General features: G+C 47.1%; 1 protein-coding gene across 8 annotated transcripts in view; it reads left to right on the forward strand.

The window, feature by feature from the left end:
- The window catches only part of COL27A1 (collagen type XXVII alpha 1 chain), a 156648-nt gene that overhangs the window by 36065 nt on the left and 98476 nt on the right, over window positions 1–22107 (forward strand). For all 8 annotated transcript variants that reach the window (XR_009552080.1, XR_009552081.1, XR_009552079.1 and 5 more), the window contains exons 6-12: window positions 5267–5320; window positions 7327–7380; window positions 15505–15549; window positions 16234–16287; window positions 16715–16759; window positions 19584–19637; window positions 20750–20794. Coding sequence is in view for 5 of the 8 variants with exons in the window: in XM_060199997.1 (XP_060055980.1) it covers window positions 5267–5320; window positions 7327–7380; window positions 15505–15549; window positions 16234–16287; window positions 16715–16759; window positions 19584–19637; window positions 20750–20794 (351 nt within the window). In the remaining 3 variants the exon portion in view is untranslated. The remainder of the gene's footprint in view (window positions 1–5266; window positions 5321–7326; window positions 7381–15504; window positions 15550–16233; window positions 16288–16714; window positions 16760–19583; window positions 19638–20749; window positions 20795–22107) is intronic.

Genomic DNA, 22107 nt, shown 5'->3' on the forward strand with positions numbered 1-22107 from the left:
ACCCAGCATCTTGTATATAACTGTGCCACCAGTTGCTTCTGTTCTACCTGGTCTAGACTTTTGAGAGAGTCAACATGTCAAAGACTCAGCCTATGTATTAAAAAGACTCAGTCTATGTTTTAAAAAATTCAAGGCACATGATCAATTTTTCCTGTCTCATATTAAATAGTGGTTTATATGACTGCACTTTAATAGGAGTGTACATAAATACCATTCCCACCACCAAAAGACTGTATGTCCCATCCCACCCCACCACCACCACCACCCCCCCCCCCCCCCCGCCGCTGCCCCAGGAAGCCAAATGTCCACCCTCCCCCTCACCACAGGGTTTTTACTTTGGTGCCCTACTTTGAGAATACTTTTAAAAGATGATTTACTGTTTTTATTTTACTTTGTTTTATTGATCATCTATGAGATAACTATTTCTCTTACATCTCTTTTCCATTTATTTTGTTATTTATGAATTTGTATGTTTTTTTTTTGGATTGGAATGCTTTTTTCTGTTACTAATTTGTAAAAATAGGGAGTCAAGTGGTAGCGCAGGGGTTAAGCACACATGGCACAAAGTGCAAAGACCAGCATAAGGATCCCCGTTTGAGCCCCCAGCTCCCCACCTGCAGGGGGTCGCTTCACAAGTGATGAAGCAGGTCTGAAGGTGTCTATCTTTCTTTCCCCCTCTTTGTCTTCCCCTCCTCTCTCCATTTCTCTCTGTCCTATCCAACAATGACGATATCAATAACAACAATAATAACTACAACAGTAAAACAACAAGGTCAACAAAAGGGAACAAATAAATAAATAAATATTAAAAATTTAAAAAATATATAAGTGCTTATATATATCAAGATTATTAAGGCTTCGTTTGCTCCACAGATATTTTCAGTTTATTGTTTGCCTATTAAGAAAATTCATGATGATTTTTGCAAATGGCTATTTTGTCGTGTGTGTGTGTGTATGTTAACATAATAGTGGTTTTTTTTAAGAGTTTATATTTTGTCAGTTAGTTTGGAGAAGGTTCTTCCTTTCTATAAAGTAGATGTTTCTTTACTTTTATCTTAGATGTCTCTTTCCTGTTCTGAGGTCAAATAGGTATTTAGTTCTTTATGTTCATTCCTAGACATTTCATAATATCATTTATTCTCTTAAAAATTGAAACCATCTGCTATTAGTCTTCATGGGGATGAGTAAATTTGATAGAGAGCTCTAACTTTTTTTCCCTTCCAAAAGTTAATCATGTATTAAACAACTTTACCGCAACTATTATATGATAGCCCAGGGTCTCCTTCAGGCCATTCAAATATATTTCATTATTCTGTTTTTAATTTTTATGGTAGTAAAATAATATTTTATATGACATTTGTTATCTTAGCTATTCTGTCTGATAAACTTTATGCCCATTTTAATCACTCCTTAAAGGCTCTCTTGGGATTTTTATTGGCAATTTATGAAATTTGTCTATAAATTTATGAATAATTAACATATTTAAAATATTAAGTTTTCCTATCTGAAACCTTGGCATCTCTTCCCATTTGTTTGTCTTTAAATTATCTCTTAGTGAACTTTTATCATTTTTATTACACAAACTCTGCACATTTCTTATTTAAATTTTATACTTGGAAATTTTATATATGTGATGCTATTACAAGTGAAAGTTTTCCCCATTGTATTTTCTAGATGACTCTCAGTTATTGAGAAGCACTAGTGGCTTTTTGGCATACTTTTTGTGTATATTTTATAACCATGCCCTTCATTGAACTATCATATTAATAACTTATTTAGCAGTGCTCACTTAGTTCCTCTGGTTTTTGGGTTTTTTTTAGACAGGCATTTGTATAATTTGCCAGGAAGGACACATTTTGTCTCCCTTAAAGGTTATTAGTTCTTATTTGTTTTTCTTGTAATTAGTTCTTATTTGTTTTTCTTGTTATTGATTCTTATTTGTTTTTCTTGCCATATGGCATTGACCACAACTTCTAAACACATAAACTAGTAGTGATGACACAAAATAGACCAATTATTCTTCAGAGAAAGTCCCAGGACTGAGGCTAGTTTTGACCCAACCCCTGTCCTCAGTTTTCTCTTGAGACTCCATTCATTCAGTTGTTCATTTGTGAAATATTTTATAATGCTTTCTCTGGACTAGGCTCTTGCTGGATACTTGGAACTGAAGATAACTATCTCAGAATTTCTCAGTTCTTTGTGATTTGTTCCTTTATCTCTGTACCTTCTATAGGCTTCATTCACCTAAACCCCTTTCTTCTCTCTCCTCTCCATCTCCCAATCCTACTAGCAGGACAAAAACTCAACATAATAAGCCCAATCCTGTGGTGTTTGAAGCATTGATAGGCTATACTACTCTGTTGATGTTGCAGCACTAGCTTCTGTTAATGAGTCCAGGCAGATGTCACGATTCCCTATGTAAAGAGAAAGGGACTTGCCCAAGGTCACACACACTCACAGTCTGGTCTCAGTTCTTCCTGATTTCATCCTGTGCTCTTCTTGTCACCAGATGATAGATTTTTCCTCTGGTGTATATTGAAATGTCAAGAACTTGGGCTTAAGTCTAAATACTACTTATTAATTGTGTGACCATGGCCAAGTTACCTGTCCTTAGTTTTCTCATTTGTGTAATGGGGATCCTGACAGTTGCTACAGTGATAGACTCCTACTGAGGGTTTAGAATAACAGTTGGTGAAATTTAGTGCTTGTCATCATTACTAGAGTTCCCTGCAGACATGAGCTGTATCTGGCCCTTCTTTCTTCTTCCTCACTGTGGCATTCCCTGTGAGACCTGACTCATAGCTATGCAGTCGATCTCTGCACTTGCTAAAGTTGTCAGCAAGCACTGTACTGGTGCTGAGAACACAGTGAGACATCTATAAACAACATCTATAAAAAGTATTAGGAAAGCAAAGGGGCAGGTCACTTATCTAGGTCTCAGTTTCCCCTCTTTTAAAATAGTGGAATAAGCCACACAAACAACCATCCCTAAAGGCTTTTTTCTAAGTTCTGCCAGCCGCAGATAGAGATGGGCAAGGGTTACGGGGTGGGGAGAAACCGCTGTCCTTTTTTGGCCATTGGAATCTTTGGGTCTGGCCTTGCATCATGGACATAAAAGGCATTGGGGCTGGTATTGTGAGCAGCAAGGATCTAGAGGGGTTTCTGCAGTAGTAGACTGGAGAGTCAGGTTCATAGAGAACTGGGGCCCTAACAAAGAGGGGACAGCTTTCAGTCTGGAGCTGGTTGAGGGAGTTGGCATGAAACATCTAGAATACCATTTGCAAGAGAGGAGTTTGGAATCAAATAGCACAGGGTCTCAGTCAGACATAATAAGACTTTGCTTCTTACCTGCATGTCACCCCAGCCTGTGACTCAGCTTCTCTGACCATGGTTTTGGTCCAAAGTGCAACATGAGGACCAAAAGAGTTGTTTCTCCAAAAGTGGGGAATGTAGAGGAGGTGGGCAGTGAAAGGTCTTTCCCTTCTTCTTTAGGACTCGTTTGGGAGATAGTGTTTTCCTGTGGTGAGTGACTGAACCAGGGTTGGGAAGGTCTGAATTCTGGTGAAGAAAAGAATTGAATGGGAACAAATTACAGCTGGCCCTACCCCTTCCATGTCTCACAGTAATTATCTTACGTGTAGCACACACTCACTTGTGTTTGAGTTTGGTGAGAGAATGTGCATGCTGGTCTGTTTGTATCTGTGTGGTGTGCACCCACCTGTCTGCACATGAGTGTGCATATATCTACATTGACATTTGTGCATGGGTGAGTGTGTACATGTGTGTGCACCTGTATGAACATGTATGTGGGTGATGTATTCCCTTTATCTATCTATCTTTCTATCTATCTATCTATCTATTTTAAATGTTTTTTTTTTCTTATTTCAATGAGAGAAAAAGAGACCAGAGCACCACTTGGCTCTGAATTATAGTGGTGCTGGGGATTGAACCTGGGACCTGGGAGGTTAGACATCAAAGTCTTTTTGCATAACCAATCCACTGTCTCCCCAGCTATACAGTCCACATTTTAATGGTGAGGAAAGACGGCTCAGAGAAGGATGGAGACTTGCTGGAGTTCACTCTGAGTTTGGAGTTTCACCACAGACTCTTGCATTCAGGACCCCTGGGGTGGGGGGAGTGTAGGATATATGTAGTACTGTCATTTCAGGAACTCTTGAGAGATGACATCAGGGTGGATGTCATCTCAAGACTGCTCCATGAGTAACTGAAGTTGGGCCAGATGAGTGGCCCATGGCCAGCAGCACTCTTGAGCCCTGTAAATAACACACAGCTTCTAGGTCTGTGGGCCTTTTCCCTGAGCTCAGGAGTTCCTTGTGACAGGAATATTCCTAATGTAAGTACAAAGCACATTTGTCTCAGGGTACTCACCTCTGTTAGCTTCTTCTGTTTTCACTGCCTAGTTTAACTCATTGGGTTCCAGAATATTCTAGAATACAGATGCGAGAGCTATAGTTCTAATCTGCCAGTGCCTTAGCCTTATCTTGGCCAGTCCCTTTCCCTGGCCTCAGTTTCCCCTAATATGTTTTGGGGTAGTAATACTTCCTTTGCCCACTTCATCATGCTATTGTGGGAATCCAGTAAGGTGAAAGATATTGCAAACTGTGAAAGACTGTGTACAGATGCAAGTGCATCTGCATCTAGCTAAGAGAGCAGTGAGGGAAGCCTTAGGGAACAGGGAAATGGAAAAGAACCAGGCATGCGTCTTATGTGTGTCTATCAGAAAGACTCTGAGCCCCAGGGAATAAGCTAAAAGTAGTCTTAGCAGCTCTTATATACAAGGTCCTGGCTTCTGCAGGTGGGTGGGGGGTTTGAGGCAATGAATTCTATAGTTTTCTTGGGGAGGCTGCTGGGAAGAATGTTTATGGCTTGGCTAAGGATAATCAGGGGATGGTTTTCTAGATGCAGATGGCTGCCTGAGCAAAGACCTGGCACCCAGGAAATGTAGGACATGGCTGAGAATGGGCTGTGTGTCACAGAGACCTCATCTGTGGATTTAACCAGTGCAAGGAAAGCCAAGTGTTGGTGGCATAGTTGGGTCCAGACTATGGAAGGCCCAGAGATCATGCAGTCAGTGAAGAGCTATGCAAGGTGATTTAATAGGGGAATTAATAGGACTGGAAGATGTGGGTGTGGGTTGCTTGGGAAGGTAATTAAGCAGGGAGCTTAATTAATTTTGGTCAGAGTTATTGGGGACATAGCCTTTCCAAGTGACATGGTGACCAAAGCAGAATTATTTTTCTTTCAGGGACAGAAAGGGGACCCAGGGCTCTCACCAGGAAAGGCCCATGATGGGACAAAGGTAGGTTCCTAGGGATCCCATTGCTCAGGGAAGAGGGGAAGTGGGCAACAGCAAACCCCCATGCCAAAAGTCACTGCATGATAAAGTTGGGAAGGTGGGGCAGTGTGGGCGTGGGTTTCTTTTCTTTCTTTTCTTTTTTTCTTTTTTGGAAGTGACCTTTTTTTTCCTTTAATTTATTTATTTCCTTTTTGTTGCCCTTGTTGTTGGATAGGACAGAGAGAAATGGAGAGAGGAGGGGAAGACAGAGAAGGGGAGAGAAAGACAGACACCTGCAGACCTGCTTCACCGCCTGTGAAGCGACCCCCCTGCAGGTGGGGAGCCGGGGGCTCAAACCGTATCCTTACACTTTGTACCACCTGCACTTAACCCACTGCACTACCACCTGATTTCCTGGTGTGGGTTTCTTTCTTCTCCTTAAGTCCCTCAGCCTTTCCCAACATGAAACCCAATGCCATTTCCTACCACCTTTTCCAAGGGTGCAAACAATAGTTTGATGAAAGGTTTTACCTATGGATTCTTACTTGTTCTAGAGCCTGCCACATGACTCTCAGCATCAGAAGTTTCTTGGTGGCACATGTCCAGGAAACTTCCAGCAGACATCCGAAGTTCCCTGTGGGGATGTTAATTTAACCAGACAGACCTGTGGGTTTCTAAGAAGTAAGAAGGGAATGAGCCAGAGATGCAGAAATTCCTCACTCTCTGAAGGGCTGTGAGATCAGAAGTTTCTCCCTTGGAAAAGAAAACATTAGGCTTCAGGACCTTAGCCATCCCTGAAGCCTTTACTCTGCAGACTAAGTCAGGGGATTGGGGCTAGGGGATGGTGCATGTGCAGGATAGGTGGGGACAGGTAGCCTAGAGCTCCAGCATCTCAGGTTCCATCCATCTGGGAGGAATGCTCAAGTTGTTGTAATTCCTTCTGGATACAGCTGAAGCACCCTCTGGACTGACATTAAACTGCTTCTCCATCAGCCTCTGATACCCAGATTCATAGACATAGCTGCTCCCTCTTGACTTTCCTGAAACACACACTTCACCTCCTCAGTGAGAAGGCTTTTCATTCAGAACACTTTTGCTGGGTATAGAGGTCCAAATATACTTCCCACCTGGTCCTCATCAAAAATCAGGGTGGAAGGAGCAAGCTTGCAGATGAGAAAATAGGCCATAGGGGTAGGAGGTAGGCTGTGGGTCACACAGCCAGTGCATGGTGGAAACAGTATCTATGCTTAGGTCTGGTGAAGCCCAAAAGCCCAGGCTTTTCTTTCTTACTCCTATGTGTCCCTTCAAAAGTCTTTTCTTTTATTTATTTATTTATTTATTTAATATTTATTTTATTTATTTATTCCCTTTGTTGCCCTTGTTGTTTTATTGTTGTAGTTATTATTGTTGTTGTCATTGTTGGATAGGACAGAGAGAAATGGAGAGAGGAGGGGAAGACAGAGAGGAGGAGAGAAAGATAGACACCTGCAGACCTGCTTCACCGCCTGTGAAGCAACTCCCCTGCAGGTGGGGAGCCGGGGCTCGAACGGGGATCCTTATGCCGGTCCTTGTGCTTTGCGCCACCTGCGCTCAAAAGTCTTTTCATGGTGGCAGAAATATCCCCATTTGAGTAACCATCATGCCCAGCGAAGGTCAGGAATGGACAGGAAGGACAGTGTTCCCAGAATGCAGAGAGAGAGAGACATGTGATCAGAGTAGGGCAGATGAGTGACATGTCCACTGAAGCAGAGCATTTCAAACCCAACTTTAGCAGTGAAAACTACTTCCTAATTGGCAGCCTCTGCTGAAGTCCAGCCTATGAACTAGATCAAATGGAAAGACCAAACTGAGTGGGGAGTGAGCTGGATCCACCTGCCCACTGCTGTCCAGAGCCCCCCAGACTCCTCTGATGCCTCTTGTGTTCTGTGAAACCTGTTTGCAGATAACTGACTGTGCCAGATCTTACTTCCAATGGGATGAGTGTCTCCTCCTGGCCCCCTGTTTGACCCCTCCCCCTTCTGTGTTTGCAGGGTGATGAGGGATTACCCGGACTCTCTGGGAATCCAGGACCACTTGGAAGAAAGGTACATGTTGATTTTGGTACTTTGCCTGTCCAGTGGGTTGCTCTTTCAAGGTGCCTCCTGCCCACCTTTCCCCAGTTTTCTCCTCCAGTTTGCCTAGGTGTGGGGAACAGTGGTGGAAGGGAGGCCAGACATGCTTCTGAGGGTCCTTGCTTGTCTGGAGGTGGAGAGCATCTTGTCTTGGAGTAGTTTCCCCCTTATTGTGGATCCAGAGGTGTGTGTGTGACAAATGACCCTAGTTTCCTGCCCTTGCACTCCACTTAGTTGTTCCCTGGATGACCATAGAAGTGTGAGTAAATGATGGCAGAGTGGCACTGTCAAAGCTGGTTGGCCGTAAGCCTGAAGGTGCCCTCTCTGAGCCCCAGCCTCCTCTTGCCTGGAGTGGACACACTAAGGCCACTTCCTGACTAAACTTCACAAGGCTGTGCAACCCTGAAACTGAGACTGTCTTTGTCCTATCAGCCCCATCCAAGTGGGTCAGGGGGCAGGAGGGTGAGAAAGGAAAAGGGAGTGGGAGAGGTGTTTGGGGAACAATCTGCTATTTTACTCCATGGTAATGGCACATATGCATATAGGTGCACACATATACACACTCATCCTTGCATGTATGTCTATGCATACACACAGATACTCTCATGGTACTTCAGATTTCCTAGCCAGCTTCTCTTTCCCATGTCTCTCAACCTCCCCACTTAACTCTGCCTACACCAGGAAGTCCTCCTAGGACTTCTCCTCTGTGCCCACCTTAGCTTATTTTGGAAGGGTATGCAAACTGACTTTGTTACTCTCCTTACTGGGCCTAGCACAGTGTCTGTGCACAGGAGGTACTCAGGAAACAGGAACAGTAGTGCAGGCAAGGGGTAACCTCTTCTTGCAGTACCATCCTTCTTTATACATGAGTTTTCTAGAAGAAGCATCAGTCTGGGGCTATGTCACAGGCATCTACCCTCAGCTGGTCGCTGTGGCCACAGATGGTCTCTCTCTCCCTCTCTCTCTCTGTTTCTGTTATCTAGTTATCCTCTGGACAGCTATGGCATCTCCTGGTTTGATCCTGTCCTCACTAAAGGCCTGTGTGACACCTGAGCCTTGGCAGCTCACATCCCCCTTCTCCTCCACACCTCAAGTCTGTAGAGACCAGACCCAGACAAAAGTCTATGGCTGCATGTGAGCTGGGGAAATGTGGGCTTTTTGGCTCAGAGAACACAGAGGGACTCCTTCTCTCCATTCACTTCCTCTCTAGGTTCTAGCACTTTCTGATGGATGAGGTGTGAGTAGAGACACTTGTTCCAGTCTTGGCTCATAAAGCTTCCAGTGGTGATCTTGCACTGCATGTTGGTGGGCATCCAGCAGAGCAGCAGACTGCATTGGCTACCACATGGAGTTTCCAGACCTCCCTGATCTTGGCAGATGACCAAGGAGACAGAGAACCCCCCAGCCAAGAAAGAGTGACTCACCTGAGCAGGGAGAGGCAGTCCTACTAACTTCGGGAAGAGCCTCCATGTGCTTGGAGGCCATTTGGCAAAGCCACGTGCTCTGAATTCCTCTCACCCAGAATTGGAGAGCATGAAAGAGCTTGGTCTGTAGCAGGCTGGTGTCACCCACTCATGAGGGCTGGTAAACAGAGCTTGGGGGATGCTCAGGTCCTAAGGCAAAGCCCCTGCTGAGCAGTCAAGGAAGAGTGCCAATGGAGTGGAGCCCTGCCTAGAATTCCTAGTGTCTAAGCAGTCTCCTGCCACAACTACCTTGGGTGATACAGTGGCCACTTTGTTACAACTGCTCTTTTTTTAATTACTTGTTTTAATAAAATGAAAACACTGACAAGGCCATAGGATAAGAGGGGTACAACTCCACACAATTCCCAGCACCAGAACTCAGTATCCTATCCCCTCCCCTGATAGCTTTCCTATTCTTTATCTCTCTGGGAGTATGAACCCAGGGTCATCATGGGGTGCAAAAGGTGGAAGATCTGGCTTCTATAATTGCTTTCCCACTGAACATGGGCATTGGCAGGTCGATCCATATTCCCAGCCTGTCTCTCTCTTTCCCTAGTGGGGCAGAGCTCTGGGGAAGTGGGGCTCCAGGACACATCTGCCCAGGGAAGTCAGGTTGTCATCATGGTAGCATTTGGAGCCTGGTGGCTGAAAAAGAGTTAAGCTAGAGGGTGGAACAAATTGTTGATTAATCATGAACCTAAAGGCTGGAATATTGCAGAATATTGAAGATTTGGGGTCTCCGTTTTGGAAAAAGCTAGGAGGTCTATTTTAGTTATATTCCAAGGGGCCCATGACCCAACTAGTTTTTGCCTGCATCTTGCATCTGATATGCAGATGACCTAAGTTATTGTCTGGGGAGATGGTGTCATAATTGGAAAAAGGACCAGAAAGCTGGACTAGGGAAGAGAGTAGCTCCCAAATATGGGAAAAATACATAAATATTATTAACTGTAAACCCTATCAATTTGATCTGGGGCCCACATAATCAGCACAGGAACCTATGTAACATCTGCAACCCTGTAGGTCTGAGCTCACATTCTGTGGTCAAGGGTAGGAAGATTCCAGGCTGCGCCAATTTCAGGACCCATCATCCTCAGGTGATAGGCAGAGTATATTATCTAACCTCACTTTGGAGAATGGAACATTCCCTATTATTGTTGATTCACATTGAGGGCCAGGTCCAATAGGGGCCCACAGATGGGTCCATTATGTTGTTCCTGATGGAGATGACCAGTGACAGTGGTGAGAGGTATCTGTTAGAAGTCTAGGCCCACTATGCCTGTGTGGGAATCCCAGGACTCCCTGACTAGGGCCCCAGGTGATGGGGTGGCCTGGTAGTGACTAAAGAGTCATGATTAAAGTATGCCAATCTCATGCTCCTTATCCAACTTTTATAGTTCTTACTTTGTCTGACAAGGTTAACTTTGCAGTGATTGAGGGATGTGCAATGGAAGGTAGGTAAGGAGCATATCTGGGTCTAAGTAGAAACTATTTCATTAGGTAATTTATGGTGTCTTTTTAGGTCTTTCTGCTTGCTTGCTACATTTATTGATTTACTGTGAACTACTGTGCACTTTTGCTTTAAGGTATATGTTTTCCCCCAACTGCTGGATATATGTATATATATCCTATCTCATGGACCCTGGTCTAAACTAGGTTTTAAGGTTTGTTAAGAAGTGTACCACCCAAAATGAATTTAAGGGGTCCTATGAGCTAGGAAAGGTCTCAGCAGAGTAATTAAGCTAGTGGGTTGACATTCCACATCTGATGTATCTGGATGCAGTCTGAAGTGAAGCATGCTGAGGTGGTACTGGTTGCATTGACTGGGTAACAGCAGATGCAGTATCAATTGGTATGAATTGGGAGAAGCATGCAGGAAAGTGAGCCACACCCTAGCCATTTCAGGACTGGGAGAAATATGGGCTTTACAGAGAAGGGGGGAGGTTCCTTCTGTCTTAGGGTTTAAGAAAGCAATAGGTAGTTATAGCTATATCCAAATTATTTGGCAATTGGGTGAACTCTGAAAATCCCATTGTTAGGATTTGCTGTAGCATACAAAACCTCACCATATATATTTGTAAATTTTATTTCTTCCTTCTTTGGTTAGAGACATAGAAAAATTGAAAGGGGAGTAGGCAACAGAGAGATACCTGCAGCACTGCTTCACCACTTATGAAGCTTTCCCCCTGCAAGTGGGAACTGGGGGATTGAACCCAATTCCTTATGTATTGTAGCATGTGCACTCAACCAGGTGTACCTCCACTTGGCCCCCACTTCGTTCTTCGGTGCACTTTTTGTGCCTCATGCAGGCTCATTCCTCTGTGGAATGAATGAAGACTAACTGCATTAATTGAATGAGCTATGCAGAAGCTGTACCTTCCCACCCAAGTACCCACCAGAGCTTGGTGTCAGATGCCTGGCTCTGCTGTGTTGGGTACTACCTCTTCCCTTCAAGAATCCTGCCATTTATGAGCCAGTTAGGATGCTTTGAGAGGCCTGCCAGGGAAGCTGAGGTCCCTGGAAGAATAGGGACTTGACCAGTACCGTGCAATGCATCAATCTGCTTCTTGACCTGTTTCCTCTTTGCCCATCCTCTCTGTTAAGTGGAGTGGTCTGTCCCACTATTCCTACCAGTGTGAGGGCTGTGGGGGTGGCAGGGAAGTTTATTTGTAGAATTGGGGCTTCACATATGTGTGATTTCACCACTTCATGCCTCTTCTGTTTCAGTCAGAGAGAGAGAGGGAGGAGGACACCATAGCACTCAAGCTTCCTCTGTTGCCATGCGGTGCATGTAGGGTTTGAACCTGGGTAGTATGCATTCCAGTGCAGGTGCCTTCCCCAGTGAGCTACTTCTCTGTTCCCTGCAGGGAAGTTTTAGAGAGTGCTAAGCAAGTTATGCGAACAAAGCTGGCCTTTGCCTAGGCTGAGTCGGTGCTAGAGGAATAAAGAAGTTCTGGGCATATTTGGTCCCCAGGTCCCCTGCCCCACCCCAACAAGGAAAGGAGCCCTCATCCTTTCTCTTCCCCAAGCCCAAATAGCATCCCAGCCGGCAGGGAGACTGTCTGTAGCAACAGTGAGGTGATGTCTGGTTTTTCCTTGTGCATTGTAAGCAGTGATTAATCTGGCTCCAAAACCAAAATATAGACCGAGTTCTATTATAAACACGAGTCCTGTGCAGACCCGCCTCCTGGGCAGCCAGAGGCCCCTTGCTGACTCTGTGGTCCCCGAGCTCCCCTGAAGTATTTACTCATCCCTAGTACCAGTCAAGTACCAATCACACATGGGGCAATCGCTGCCTGTGGGTGCACCTTGCAGCCAGTGGCTGCCCTTAATTGCTGGGGCCCACAGAGAAGATAATGGTTTAGATTCCTCCACGTCTCGAGGCCCTGTCATTTGAAACTATTTGGCTGATCCCAGCTCAGTAAACACTGTTCAATTCCTTCCAGAGAGCACATGTACCTCCCCTACCCCCACTCCATGCCTGGACTGTGCTGTCTCCCATCCAGCTAAGAGAAAAAGGGCTTTCATGGCCCTGTTCCCTTAGGTCCCTTAGGTCCCTTGGATTGAAAAACACCTAGAAATTGTGGCTTTCTGGACAAAGCCCAGTCCAGCAGGTCTAGAGTCTGGGGAACATTCTGGGCTTGGCTATAACTTGCTATATGACCCAGAGCAAGTCCTTTCCTCTCTCTGGATCTTGGTGTCTCAGTCTGTCCAATGAGAAAGGCGGTAGTGAGGTCACCTCAGTTGTATAGTGTGCTGCTTTGCCTTGTGCAGGACCTAGGTTCAAGCCCAGTCCACACTGCATTGAAGGACACATTGTAGTCTCTCTCTTTCTTCATATCTCTGTCCCCCTTCTCTGTTTCTTTGTGCCATGCTAGCCATAGGGCAACCTCCACTGCCACATTTCTCTGCTAATATGTTGGTTTCCAGCAGTTGTTCTTTGGGGTTACTGAAGAAGCAAATAATCCCCAGTCTCTTGGGACATTCACACCATATTCTACCAGCTCTTTGATATAATCCACTGAGATGAGCAGAAGATGAGAAGATGAGGCTCAGAGAGGGCAGTTGCCCACACAGCCTGGGACTCGACGCTCAGTTCATTTCTTCACAGGGAAGGGTTTTGTCCATTCTCCCTCATCTACAGGCTCCAAGTGAAGGAATGATAGCAGTAGCAATCAGCTACATCAGATTATAACACATCCCTGCTCAAAACTCTCCTGTGGTCAGTTGCTCATTAAAGCACCCAAGCATGATGTGGCTTCCTATTTCTTCTCTGACACCACCACCACCACCCCCGCCCCAGCCCTTCCTTTACTCCTTTACTCATTCTGTGCTGGCCGTATAGGCCTTGTTCTTCCTCAGACCCACTAGAGAGTATTCTTGCTTCAGAGCCCTTGCACCCACCATCCCCTCTAGTTGGAATGCCTTTTTCCAAGTCAATCTTGTGAGTCCCTCACCTCATTCTTCTCCTCCAGGCAGCTTTCCCTGACCACCCATTTTTGCCCAACATCTTTCTTCTCTGTCCTCCAACCTGCTCGCTTTTCCTCACTAGTCACTACCACACACCATCTCTCTCTTTTAAAAAGTACTTTAATGCTATCAAAGATACATAACATAATATTTACCATTATAGCCATGTCAAGTGTGCCATTTACTAGTGGTAAGTACATCCACATTGTTGTGCAATTGGCCTCCAGCACTTTCTCATCTTGCAAAATTGAAACTCTATACCTATGAATAACCCCCTACTCTCCTCCAACATTTACTTATTTGATGTTATAACTACTTAATTAGACTAGACTGTGCAGTTCATCGGGGCAAAATATATTGTTTTCTTACTCATCCTCCGCCTGTCATGGTGCTGGCACACACACATTCAATTAAGTGTTTGTTGAATGAATGAATGAAGACAGTGTGAAGACCATGGCAATGACATGGATTCAATGTCTGATGCCCTACTCAGTGCTCTTCACACTTTGTGACATGCCACATGTGCACCAACCTCTTTATACAAAAGAGGAAACTGAGGCTCAATGACCCTGACTCACAAAGTTCGTCAGTCTAGCAGAATAGTGATCCAGATTAATCAGAATAGTGATCCAGATTAATCAGATTAATCTTGCATATTAAATCTAAATATGCAAGCTGTTGTTTGGGGCCTGTGCCTCAGTATATCCACTTGGAGAGAGCTCCAGGTGGAAGAATCTTGCCCAGCCTGCTTGCATCAGTCTCTACAGGGTCTGGATGGCAGATACAATCATATCACTGAGCAGTCCTGAGGCGTGAGTAGGTGCAGAAGGAATGCTTGTAAAACTCTTCAACCTCTTGGATCCAACTAACTCTGCTGTTTATAATTAAGGGTCCTGCTTCCTGGAGGTTTGTGGGGGTGCTAGGTACATGTGCCTGTGTGTTTGTGTACGTGCTGTGTGTGCCTGGCATGTCTGCAAAGCAATCACTGTGGCCTCAGGTTGTCAGAAGGACCTCATGATGAGGGAGCCTATTTCTCCTTAGTAATGAGACTTGGTCTAGTGTTTGGCTCTCCTGGACTCAGTTCTCTTCAATAAGAAATGGAGATAACCCCTCCTAAGCACTCCTTCCCCCTGTCTAACTGTCCCAAAGACTGAGGAAGGCCGCCACAGCGTCATCCTACTGAACAGCACTTCAAAGAGGAATTCGAAGGTTGCATGAGTCAATATCCAAGAGTTTTGTTCTGTCAGCTTTAAGGTGGGGTGGGGCAGATCATATAGCTCTAGAGTTCTAAAGCACCAGAGTACAAGAGAACCACCTCACTTGATGTAGAGACATCCTTATTTGTGTGTAAACCAAGCCTGGGGCTTTCTGCAGACAAGAAACAAGTAGGCACATCCATCCAGGAAGAACTGTCTTTTGACCAGTTTGCCTGGTCTGCAATGGAAACTACCTGCCTATACTTACATCAAACAGCCCTGGGCTGCTGGGCACTTGAAGGCCATGGTTTCTCTTTAAGAAATTCCTTAAGCTTATGAGAGGTTGCTTGCAGTGGCACCTAAAAGCACATACTCTTCTTGAGTCTCTCAACATAAAGACCTGATCTTGAACAATGGTAGTGAGGCCCTGGGCACCAGAGGGGCATGAGCAGTCTTCTCAATCAGGCATGTGGGTGGCCATGTCTCTCCTGCAATAGGAGTTGGGGCTTTGAGATTGGGTGTGGGGGTGGGATGAAAGCAGCTATTATGGTTCATATATTTGGTCTGTATGTGGGAATCTTTCCTTATCAGGGGTTTATAAGAAAGGGCAGGTCCTGATAGAAGATTTCAGAGTGACATAGTGGTTGAACAAATTCCAGAGTTTAAACTACTAACTAGTCTATCCATCCTCTGAGAAATCCCTCTGCTCTACTTTGCACATTCTCTGTGGACTTTCAAGCAGAGGTTGGAATACATCACCATCCTGTCCTCATTGTCATGTCCCAGTTCAGCTCACAAACCCTGCAAAGCACTGAGCAGCCCTCTGATATATTCTGAAGAACCATTGGTGGCAGGACAAAAGGTGTCAAGAGCTGCTATCCCTGATGCAGTTGTATCCACCCAGCACTAGCTGAACGTGCTTTAGCTGATGGGCTTTCCCAGGCTGATGTGGTTCCTTCTTCCCACAGGGGCTTAAGGGTTATCCTGGACCTGCAGGCCACCCTGGAGAACAGGTGAGGGCCTCTGCCTCAGCCCCAACCTGCCTGTCCTCCATGTCCAGCTACTGCCAGTGCCTGGCTTTCTTGCCTGAACCCTGATCCCAGGGCAAGCCTCATAGCCAGGTGGTTCTGTCTCCCATCCTGATGCCCCCCCCCCCCAGCTCACCTTTCCTCTCCCCTAGTCAGATCTGCCTGAAAGAACTGTGGTCCATGCTGGCCTGGCATTGGCACAGGCCACTTGGCTCCAGTTAGAGCCATGAATAGCTGGCCTGTTCTGAACGATATTAGAGGATATTATATACACTGCCACGGGGTTTGCAGGAATTTGGGCTGGCCTGGCCCAAGTCAAACAGCAGCCCCTGCCAGCATGGGAGAGTCAGCCAGGCCGCCTTAGTGCTTTCTTAGTCCTGGGCTGGGAACAGAGGAGGGGGTTTGTCCATGGGAGCTGGTCTGACCGGTTTTACAAAGCGGTGGGCTTCAGGGGCCCTGTCTGGCCCCCCCTCATTCCCTTTCATCTCACATTCCTGCCCTTCTTTTTGTTCATTGTAAATCCCAGCCACCCACCCACCACTACCACCACCACACACACCCCAGCACCCAGCCTTAGATCCAGCCAGGGTCTCTCCCTTTCTTATGTTTCTCTCCTTAGATCCAGCCAGGGTCTCTCCCTTTCTTATGTTTCTCTCCCTTCCTTTGCAGGGGCAGCCGGGACCTGAGGGCAGCCCAGGGGCCAAAGGTTACCCTGGCAGGCAGGTGCAGTATTTGGCTTCTGGAAGCTCATTCTGTGGCCATGGTGTTGTAGAGATGGCCACGGGTACCCCCAGGCAAAAGGAGGCAGTGGGCTGGGAGGCAAAGGTCTCTGCTTGTCAGGTGGGCCCCAAAGAGAGGAACCATCTGGAGTTTTCTCTCTGAAAACCATAGGGCAAGGGTGTGAAAGAAGTGAAAAAAGAGGAGTTTCGATGCTGTGGGAGATGCAGCACAGTCTTCTCTTCCACCTCCTAAGTGTCTTCTTTATTCTCTGGTGAGAGGAGGCAGGGGGTGCTTAGACCACAAGTTCAGCCCCATTCCCATCCTGTGCAAGGAACAGCAGAGGCCCAGTAGAGACAGCACTTGGCTTGGGCTGTTGGCAACAGCTAGAATGTCTCCATATGTCCTTGCCTCTCTGTGGTTTCTATTTCAGGGCTTACCTGGACCTGTAGGAGAGCCTGGCCCTAAAGGCAGCCGGGTAAGTGAGTTTGGGCACCTGGGCACTCAAGTGGGGCCATGGGCAGGTATGGTCTATTTCTCCAAAGGGCTCAGTGAGGATTGAGAGGTGAGGGCTGGAGCTGGAGCATGCTTCTCTAGCCTGGAGCCTCCCTGGAGAGAGGGGCAGCCTGGAGCTATGCAAATCTTCTTGGTCCCCACGGGTGGGGGTATAGTCTGGGCAGTATAGGCTCTGCTGTGAGCTTGGCTATGATCCAGCTGCTGCATTCAGACATTTGTCTGCTGATTCTGCCAAGTGCTGGGGAGCCAAAGCCAGGGCCACTTTGTCAGGCACTGGCTTCCTCACAGACCTCTCTCCCATCCCTGACTGAGAACTGAGAATTGAGAGCTGGTGATGTTGGGAGGTGGGGGGGGGCCTTTGGGGAGGACAGTGATGCCTAATGGCTGACAGCTGCCCAGCCTGAGGTGCTCTTTCCAGCCTCCTGGAGCATACCCTGAGTAGGAGGCAGCCTCAGTATGCCCATCTGTGCAGTGGGAGCCTGTAGTTCCTTGATTCAGATAGTTATGGGGTGCTGGAAACTTGGCAGTAACAACCTGGCTATCAGATGGGGACTCCCAGCTGGGCTGCAGAAAGCTTCTGGGAGTATTGAATGAGGGTAAATGGCATTGGAAAGACTCAGATTATCTGAGAGGCTCCTCCAGCCCATATTTAAGGAAATTGGGCTTATGTTGGGGAGAGAAGGTCTAGGTTTGTAGTACACACTAAGGGGAAAATGGGATGGAGACACAGGAGCCCTGAGGGCTGAACTGGTATCCTCACCCAGAGTGTTCTGAGGTGGGTCATATAGTCCTTGTGCAGGCTGGGCTGAGTGTGATGTGTCTTCTGCTCCTGAACCCTAGCTTTATTTATGGCTTTGTCTCGATTGAGCTGGCTGGCTGGCGGTGTCATCAGGAGAGCAGCCGGGAGGTGGGAGAGGGAGCATGTGGGCAACTCCCCAGGATGTGATGGTAGTGGTGGAGGAGCTTTGCAGGACTCAGGGATCTCCTGTCCCAGGGAGCAGGGCTTGAGCTCAGGGAGGTCCTCTCAGTTCAGCATCCAGGGCCTGTACTGCCAGGAAGCCAGGAGGAAGGAGACATACTAATGCTGTAGCACCTTAAGGCCACATGTGGGGAGATAGTCTGGCCTCAACACTCCCTCTCCAACTTCTCAGGGCCCTCAGTGTCCTGGATGAGTAGAGGTCTCTCTCAGTCTGTCCATTGACAAAGCAAACAGAGTGTAGCTTTTGATGGATCAACTTTGGGGCAACTGTCTGAGATCTACTCTGCTGGTGGGATCTTGAGTCAGCTGCTCAATCTCTCTGAGCCCATTTTTTCACCTTTATCTGGGGTCTAAGCCTTGCTTGGAAGGATTGGTAAATGCCACTGGGTAAGATGGCAGGTATTTATCACTCTGGTACTTGACTTCCTAGCCTTCTAAGGAAGGAGAGGTGGTTGTGAGCCTGTGTTGGCTGCCTGTTTGGGGGAGGCTGTGGACCGAGGGATTAGGAGCCCTGCCAGGGAGTTAGATGGCTTCAATCCAAACACTGGAGCTGGGAAGATAGCATAGTGGTTATGCAAAAGACATGCCTGAGACTCCAAGGTTCCAGATTCAACCCCCAGAAACATTGCAAGCCAGATATAAACAATGCTTTGGTAAACAAATAAGCAGATGAGCAAACAAACACTGGTTCTACCATAATAGCCCAACTGTGTTACTCCACCCCACTGTGCCTGACTGTTTTTACCTCTCTGGGGAACTGGCTAATAATTCATACTTCTTGGGATATGAGGAAGACTCAGTGAATGAGAGGGGGTTTGGTACATAGTTTGTGTCTGGCAAATATTTTAACTATTAGATCATTACACAAATATCAATGAGAGCAGATACGAGTGCTAGGTGCCTTTTGCAAGGTCCTGTCCTTGCGAATTTCACTTTCACGGTGCAACGAAGATGTAAAACATGGGCCCAGATAATGAACTTGTGTTCAGTTACCTGTGGGGGCACAGAAATTATGCCAGTGTGTGGGGAAGAGATTGATCAGGGCACCAGGATACCTGCCAGAGTAGAAGGCATCTAAGCTGGACTGTGAAAGATGAGCCCTGTGGTCTTGGAAATAAAACTGGCATGTCTGATGGAGGGCACTTGTGAATAGAGGCATGGAGATGGGACAGCAGGTGCATTTGGGGGCTCAACTTTTTTTTGTCACTTTATCTCCAAAGTCTTGGTTTCCCTGTCTGCCTGGTGTGTGGGTGTGTGTGGGGGGGGGGGTGGTGATAACCAATCTGAGGGGTCTTTGGGAGGGTTGAAGTCTGTGATGCACTTGTGTTTGGCAGAACATTAGCTGTCACTGCCAGCTTTCAGGCACCGAGCTGCCTCAGGCTGTGAGCTGCATAGTACTTCAGGGCCTCTGGGGAGGATTGAAGAGGGGCATTGCAGAAACCAAGGGCAGCTGCTGGTATTCCTGGGGGCAGGTAGGGCCTGGTGTCCCTTTAGCATCTAACACAGCAGAGAGCTTCCTTCCTGCAGGTCCTGGAGCCCTGGCATGGGGTGGGCCTCCCTGCGAGCGCCTTCCCTTCCCTGGTGTGAGGGTATGTGCCTTTGGACTACATCGTGGAAGCCAGCACCATGCAGTCCATGGGCATATACACTTGCCTCAAGGCCTATGTCATCGAGGAGCCACAGAGCCAGCGTTGCCACCAGCCAGCAAGAGGAGCCGGGCCTGAGAAGAGGGCAGGGGTTCTAGGAAGGCTCGGGCCAGCTGTTCCCTACCACGAAGTCTCTCTGATCCCCACATGTTTTTTCCTAGGGCTACATTGGGCTCCCAGGGCTCTTCGGCCTGCCAGGTTCTGATGGAGACCGAGTGAGTATGCTTACTTTCTTTACCTCCTATTCACTCACCTCTTCTGTCTAAGGGAAGTCCCTTCTGTCATGGAGTCACTCCTGTCCCACCTTTTTCTTTCTGAAAGATTTTCTTTATTTTTATGGTAAAGGGACACACAGTGGGAAGAGAGACACATACACACACACACACACACACACACACACACATACAGAGAGAGAGAGAGAGGTAGGGTGTGGGGGACTGAGACCAGAGCACTACTCAGTTCTGGCTTACAGTAGTGCCAGGGCTTGAACCTGGAACCTCTGGGGTTCCAGGCATGCAAATGCTGTGCTCTATCTATCTAGTTTCTCTGCCCGTGTAGGAGATATTTTTGAGTGGAATAGGGATCCACTTTAAGGGGACTAGTCAAAGCAGGCTCTTTTCAGACAGAAGAGACAACATGTGTCCAGTCTAGGAAAGTAGGGTAATAGTACTTCACTCAAATGCAGGTGATACAGGGGAAACTGAGGCCAGAGGGAGCACCTGCATAAAGTCAGAGGGTGCTCAGGGCCAAGGTGGAGCAGGGGGCTCTATCCCCAGAGTTTGGAGATCTGTAGAAGAGCATCTAGCAAATGAGATCTGAGTTCACTTTATATTTCAAGCCAAGCGTCTGCACACTATGGCTCCACAGGCCAAACTCTGTTGTCCACTGTTTTGTGCTTGCATAGAACACAGCCATGCTCATTTGTTTACCTAGTGCCCCTGGCTACCTGCTTTCCAGGCACAGAGTTGAGTAATTGTTACCTACCCTGCAGGGCTCTGAGACCTCTGGACCTTTCTTGCCTGAGTCCACATTTGAGAACTAGATTGCAATCTTGTCAGCAAGCTAAGATATAATGCATCTTAGGCAAGCAGCAGGGGCACTTATGGGGCACCTGCTGGATATTAGGAGCATTGGGCACTTCCTCAGTTATTTCTCTGGCTCAGGTTCTCACTGCCCCAATCCTATAGAGTACAAGGCACAGATCATGTGCCAACTGTATTCCAGTCCTCTTTGACTATTTGTCGGGGAGTTGCTTGGGGGTGAGGCTACTAGCCAGCCCCTGTTGTAATCCTATCCTGACTGCTTTCTTGTCTCTTCCCCCTTACAGGGTCTACCTGGCATTCCTGGCAAGAGGGGCAAGATGGGTAGGCCGGTAAAGATTTTCCGTGTCTATTATGCAGACTCTGTGGGTGAACATGACCTCCCAGCAGCCATGCTGCCCCATCTACCACAGCTTCAGCTTTCTTTCCACTTCTCTGTGCTTGGCTGTCATTCTTAATTGAGCATGTGGGTTGGTTCATGGGTCTGTCTGAGCCTCATATCTTACTGCCAGAAGCCTAAGTGGCTGCTTCCTGACTGGGGCTGTTTGCTCCTGGGCCCCTGATCCCCTCTGGCCCTCTGGATCAGCACTCTGCTATGTATGCAGTTGTCCTATAGTCCGTTCTGTGCTGGAGCCATCTGCTATCTGAGTTGTTTGTGCACATGATTCTTCTTGGCCTGGGGGTCGTGGCTCAGTGCATTGCTCTCCCTTTTCAGAGACTGCCCCGTGTCCATGTTGTCTTGGTGTCATCACTTTTACACAAGTCCAGAAAGGACAGTGGGGTATGTGGACAGACTCATAGCAGCATGACCCCAATAGAACTCCCCCAATTCACCAGCTTTGCTCTGGACTCTCCATCATGGTAGGACTTTTTTTTTCCTTCTTGTTTAGGCAGGAAGAGAAAGTCAAGCCACGAAGAAGTTAAGGAACTTGCCCGCAATTTTCGAAGTATGGATTCTAACTAGGCTCATATCCAAGGGCCTCTGGTCTCAGTAGCAGCTCAAGGCAGCTCTCAGGTTCTCTCTTGGCCATAATGGTGTGAAAGTAAATTCCCTAGAATCTTCCTAGAGGAAAGTCATTCCTTCCAATGGTCTCATTATTCATAAGGGGAAGCGGAGGCTTCATGAGGCAGTGATCTGTCCAGGGTCCTGCTGCCAGACTGAAGCTGAGTCAGAACTGTACCTGGGGCATCTTTTTTCCAGACCCACCCTATTCAGTGACTTCAGGTTTTCTGTTGCTGCCATTTTCTGCTTAGCCCCTTGACTCAGAGCCATCCTCACCTCTGGGTCTTCCTTTGCTTATTGTTGAAGAGTGACTTGAACTTGAGAGGTAGTTGAAGAGGGATTCAGGAATACTTGTCAGCACCCAGAAAGGGGGTTATGGAGCTAATTCATGGACACTTAACCTATACCTACCATGTGCTGATCAGAGCCTTCTGGGGACCAAGTGGGGAGTACAGAGAAAAGATGGTTCCAGGGCCTGTTCTCTACTTGCTGCCAGAAAAAGCCCCTTACCCTCAGACCTTGATCTCTCGGTGGCCCAACAGCCACTCTGTATCCTGAGGTCTACCATCTAAATGATAGTTCTGGGCCATGAACAGCACTCAGTGCTTTTGGTTTCTGGGCAAGGTCTTAGAGTCTCTCAGG

This window comes from Erinaceus europaeus, chromosome 10 (assembly GCF_950295315.1).
Source record: "Erinaceus europaeus chromosome 10, mEriEur2.1, whole genome shotgun sequence".
NCBI classification, from domain to species: domain Eukaryota; kingdom Metazoa; phylum Chordata; class Mammalia; order Eulipotyphla; family Erinaceidae; genus Erinaceus; species Erinaceus europaeus.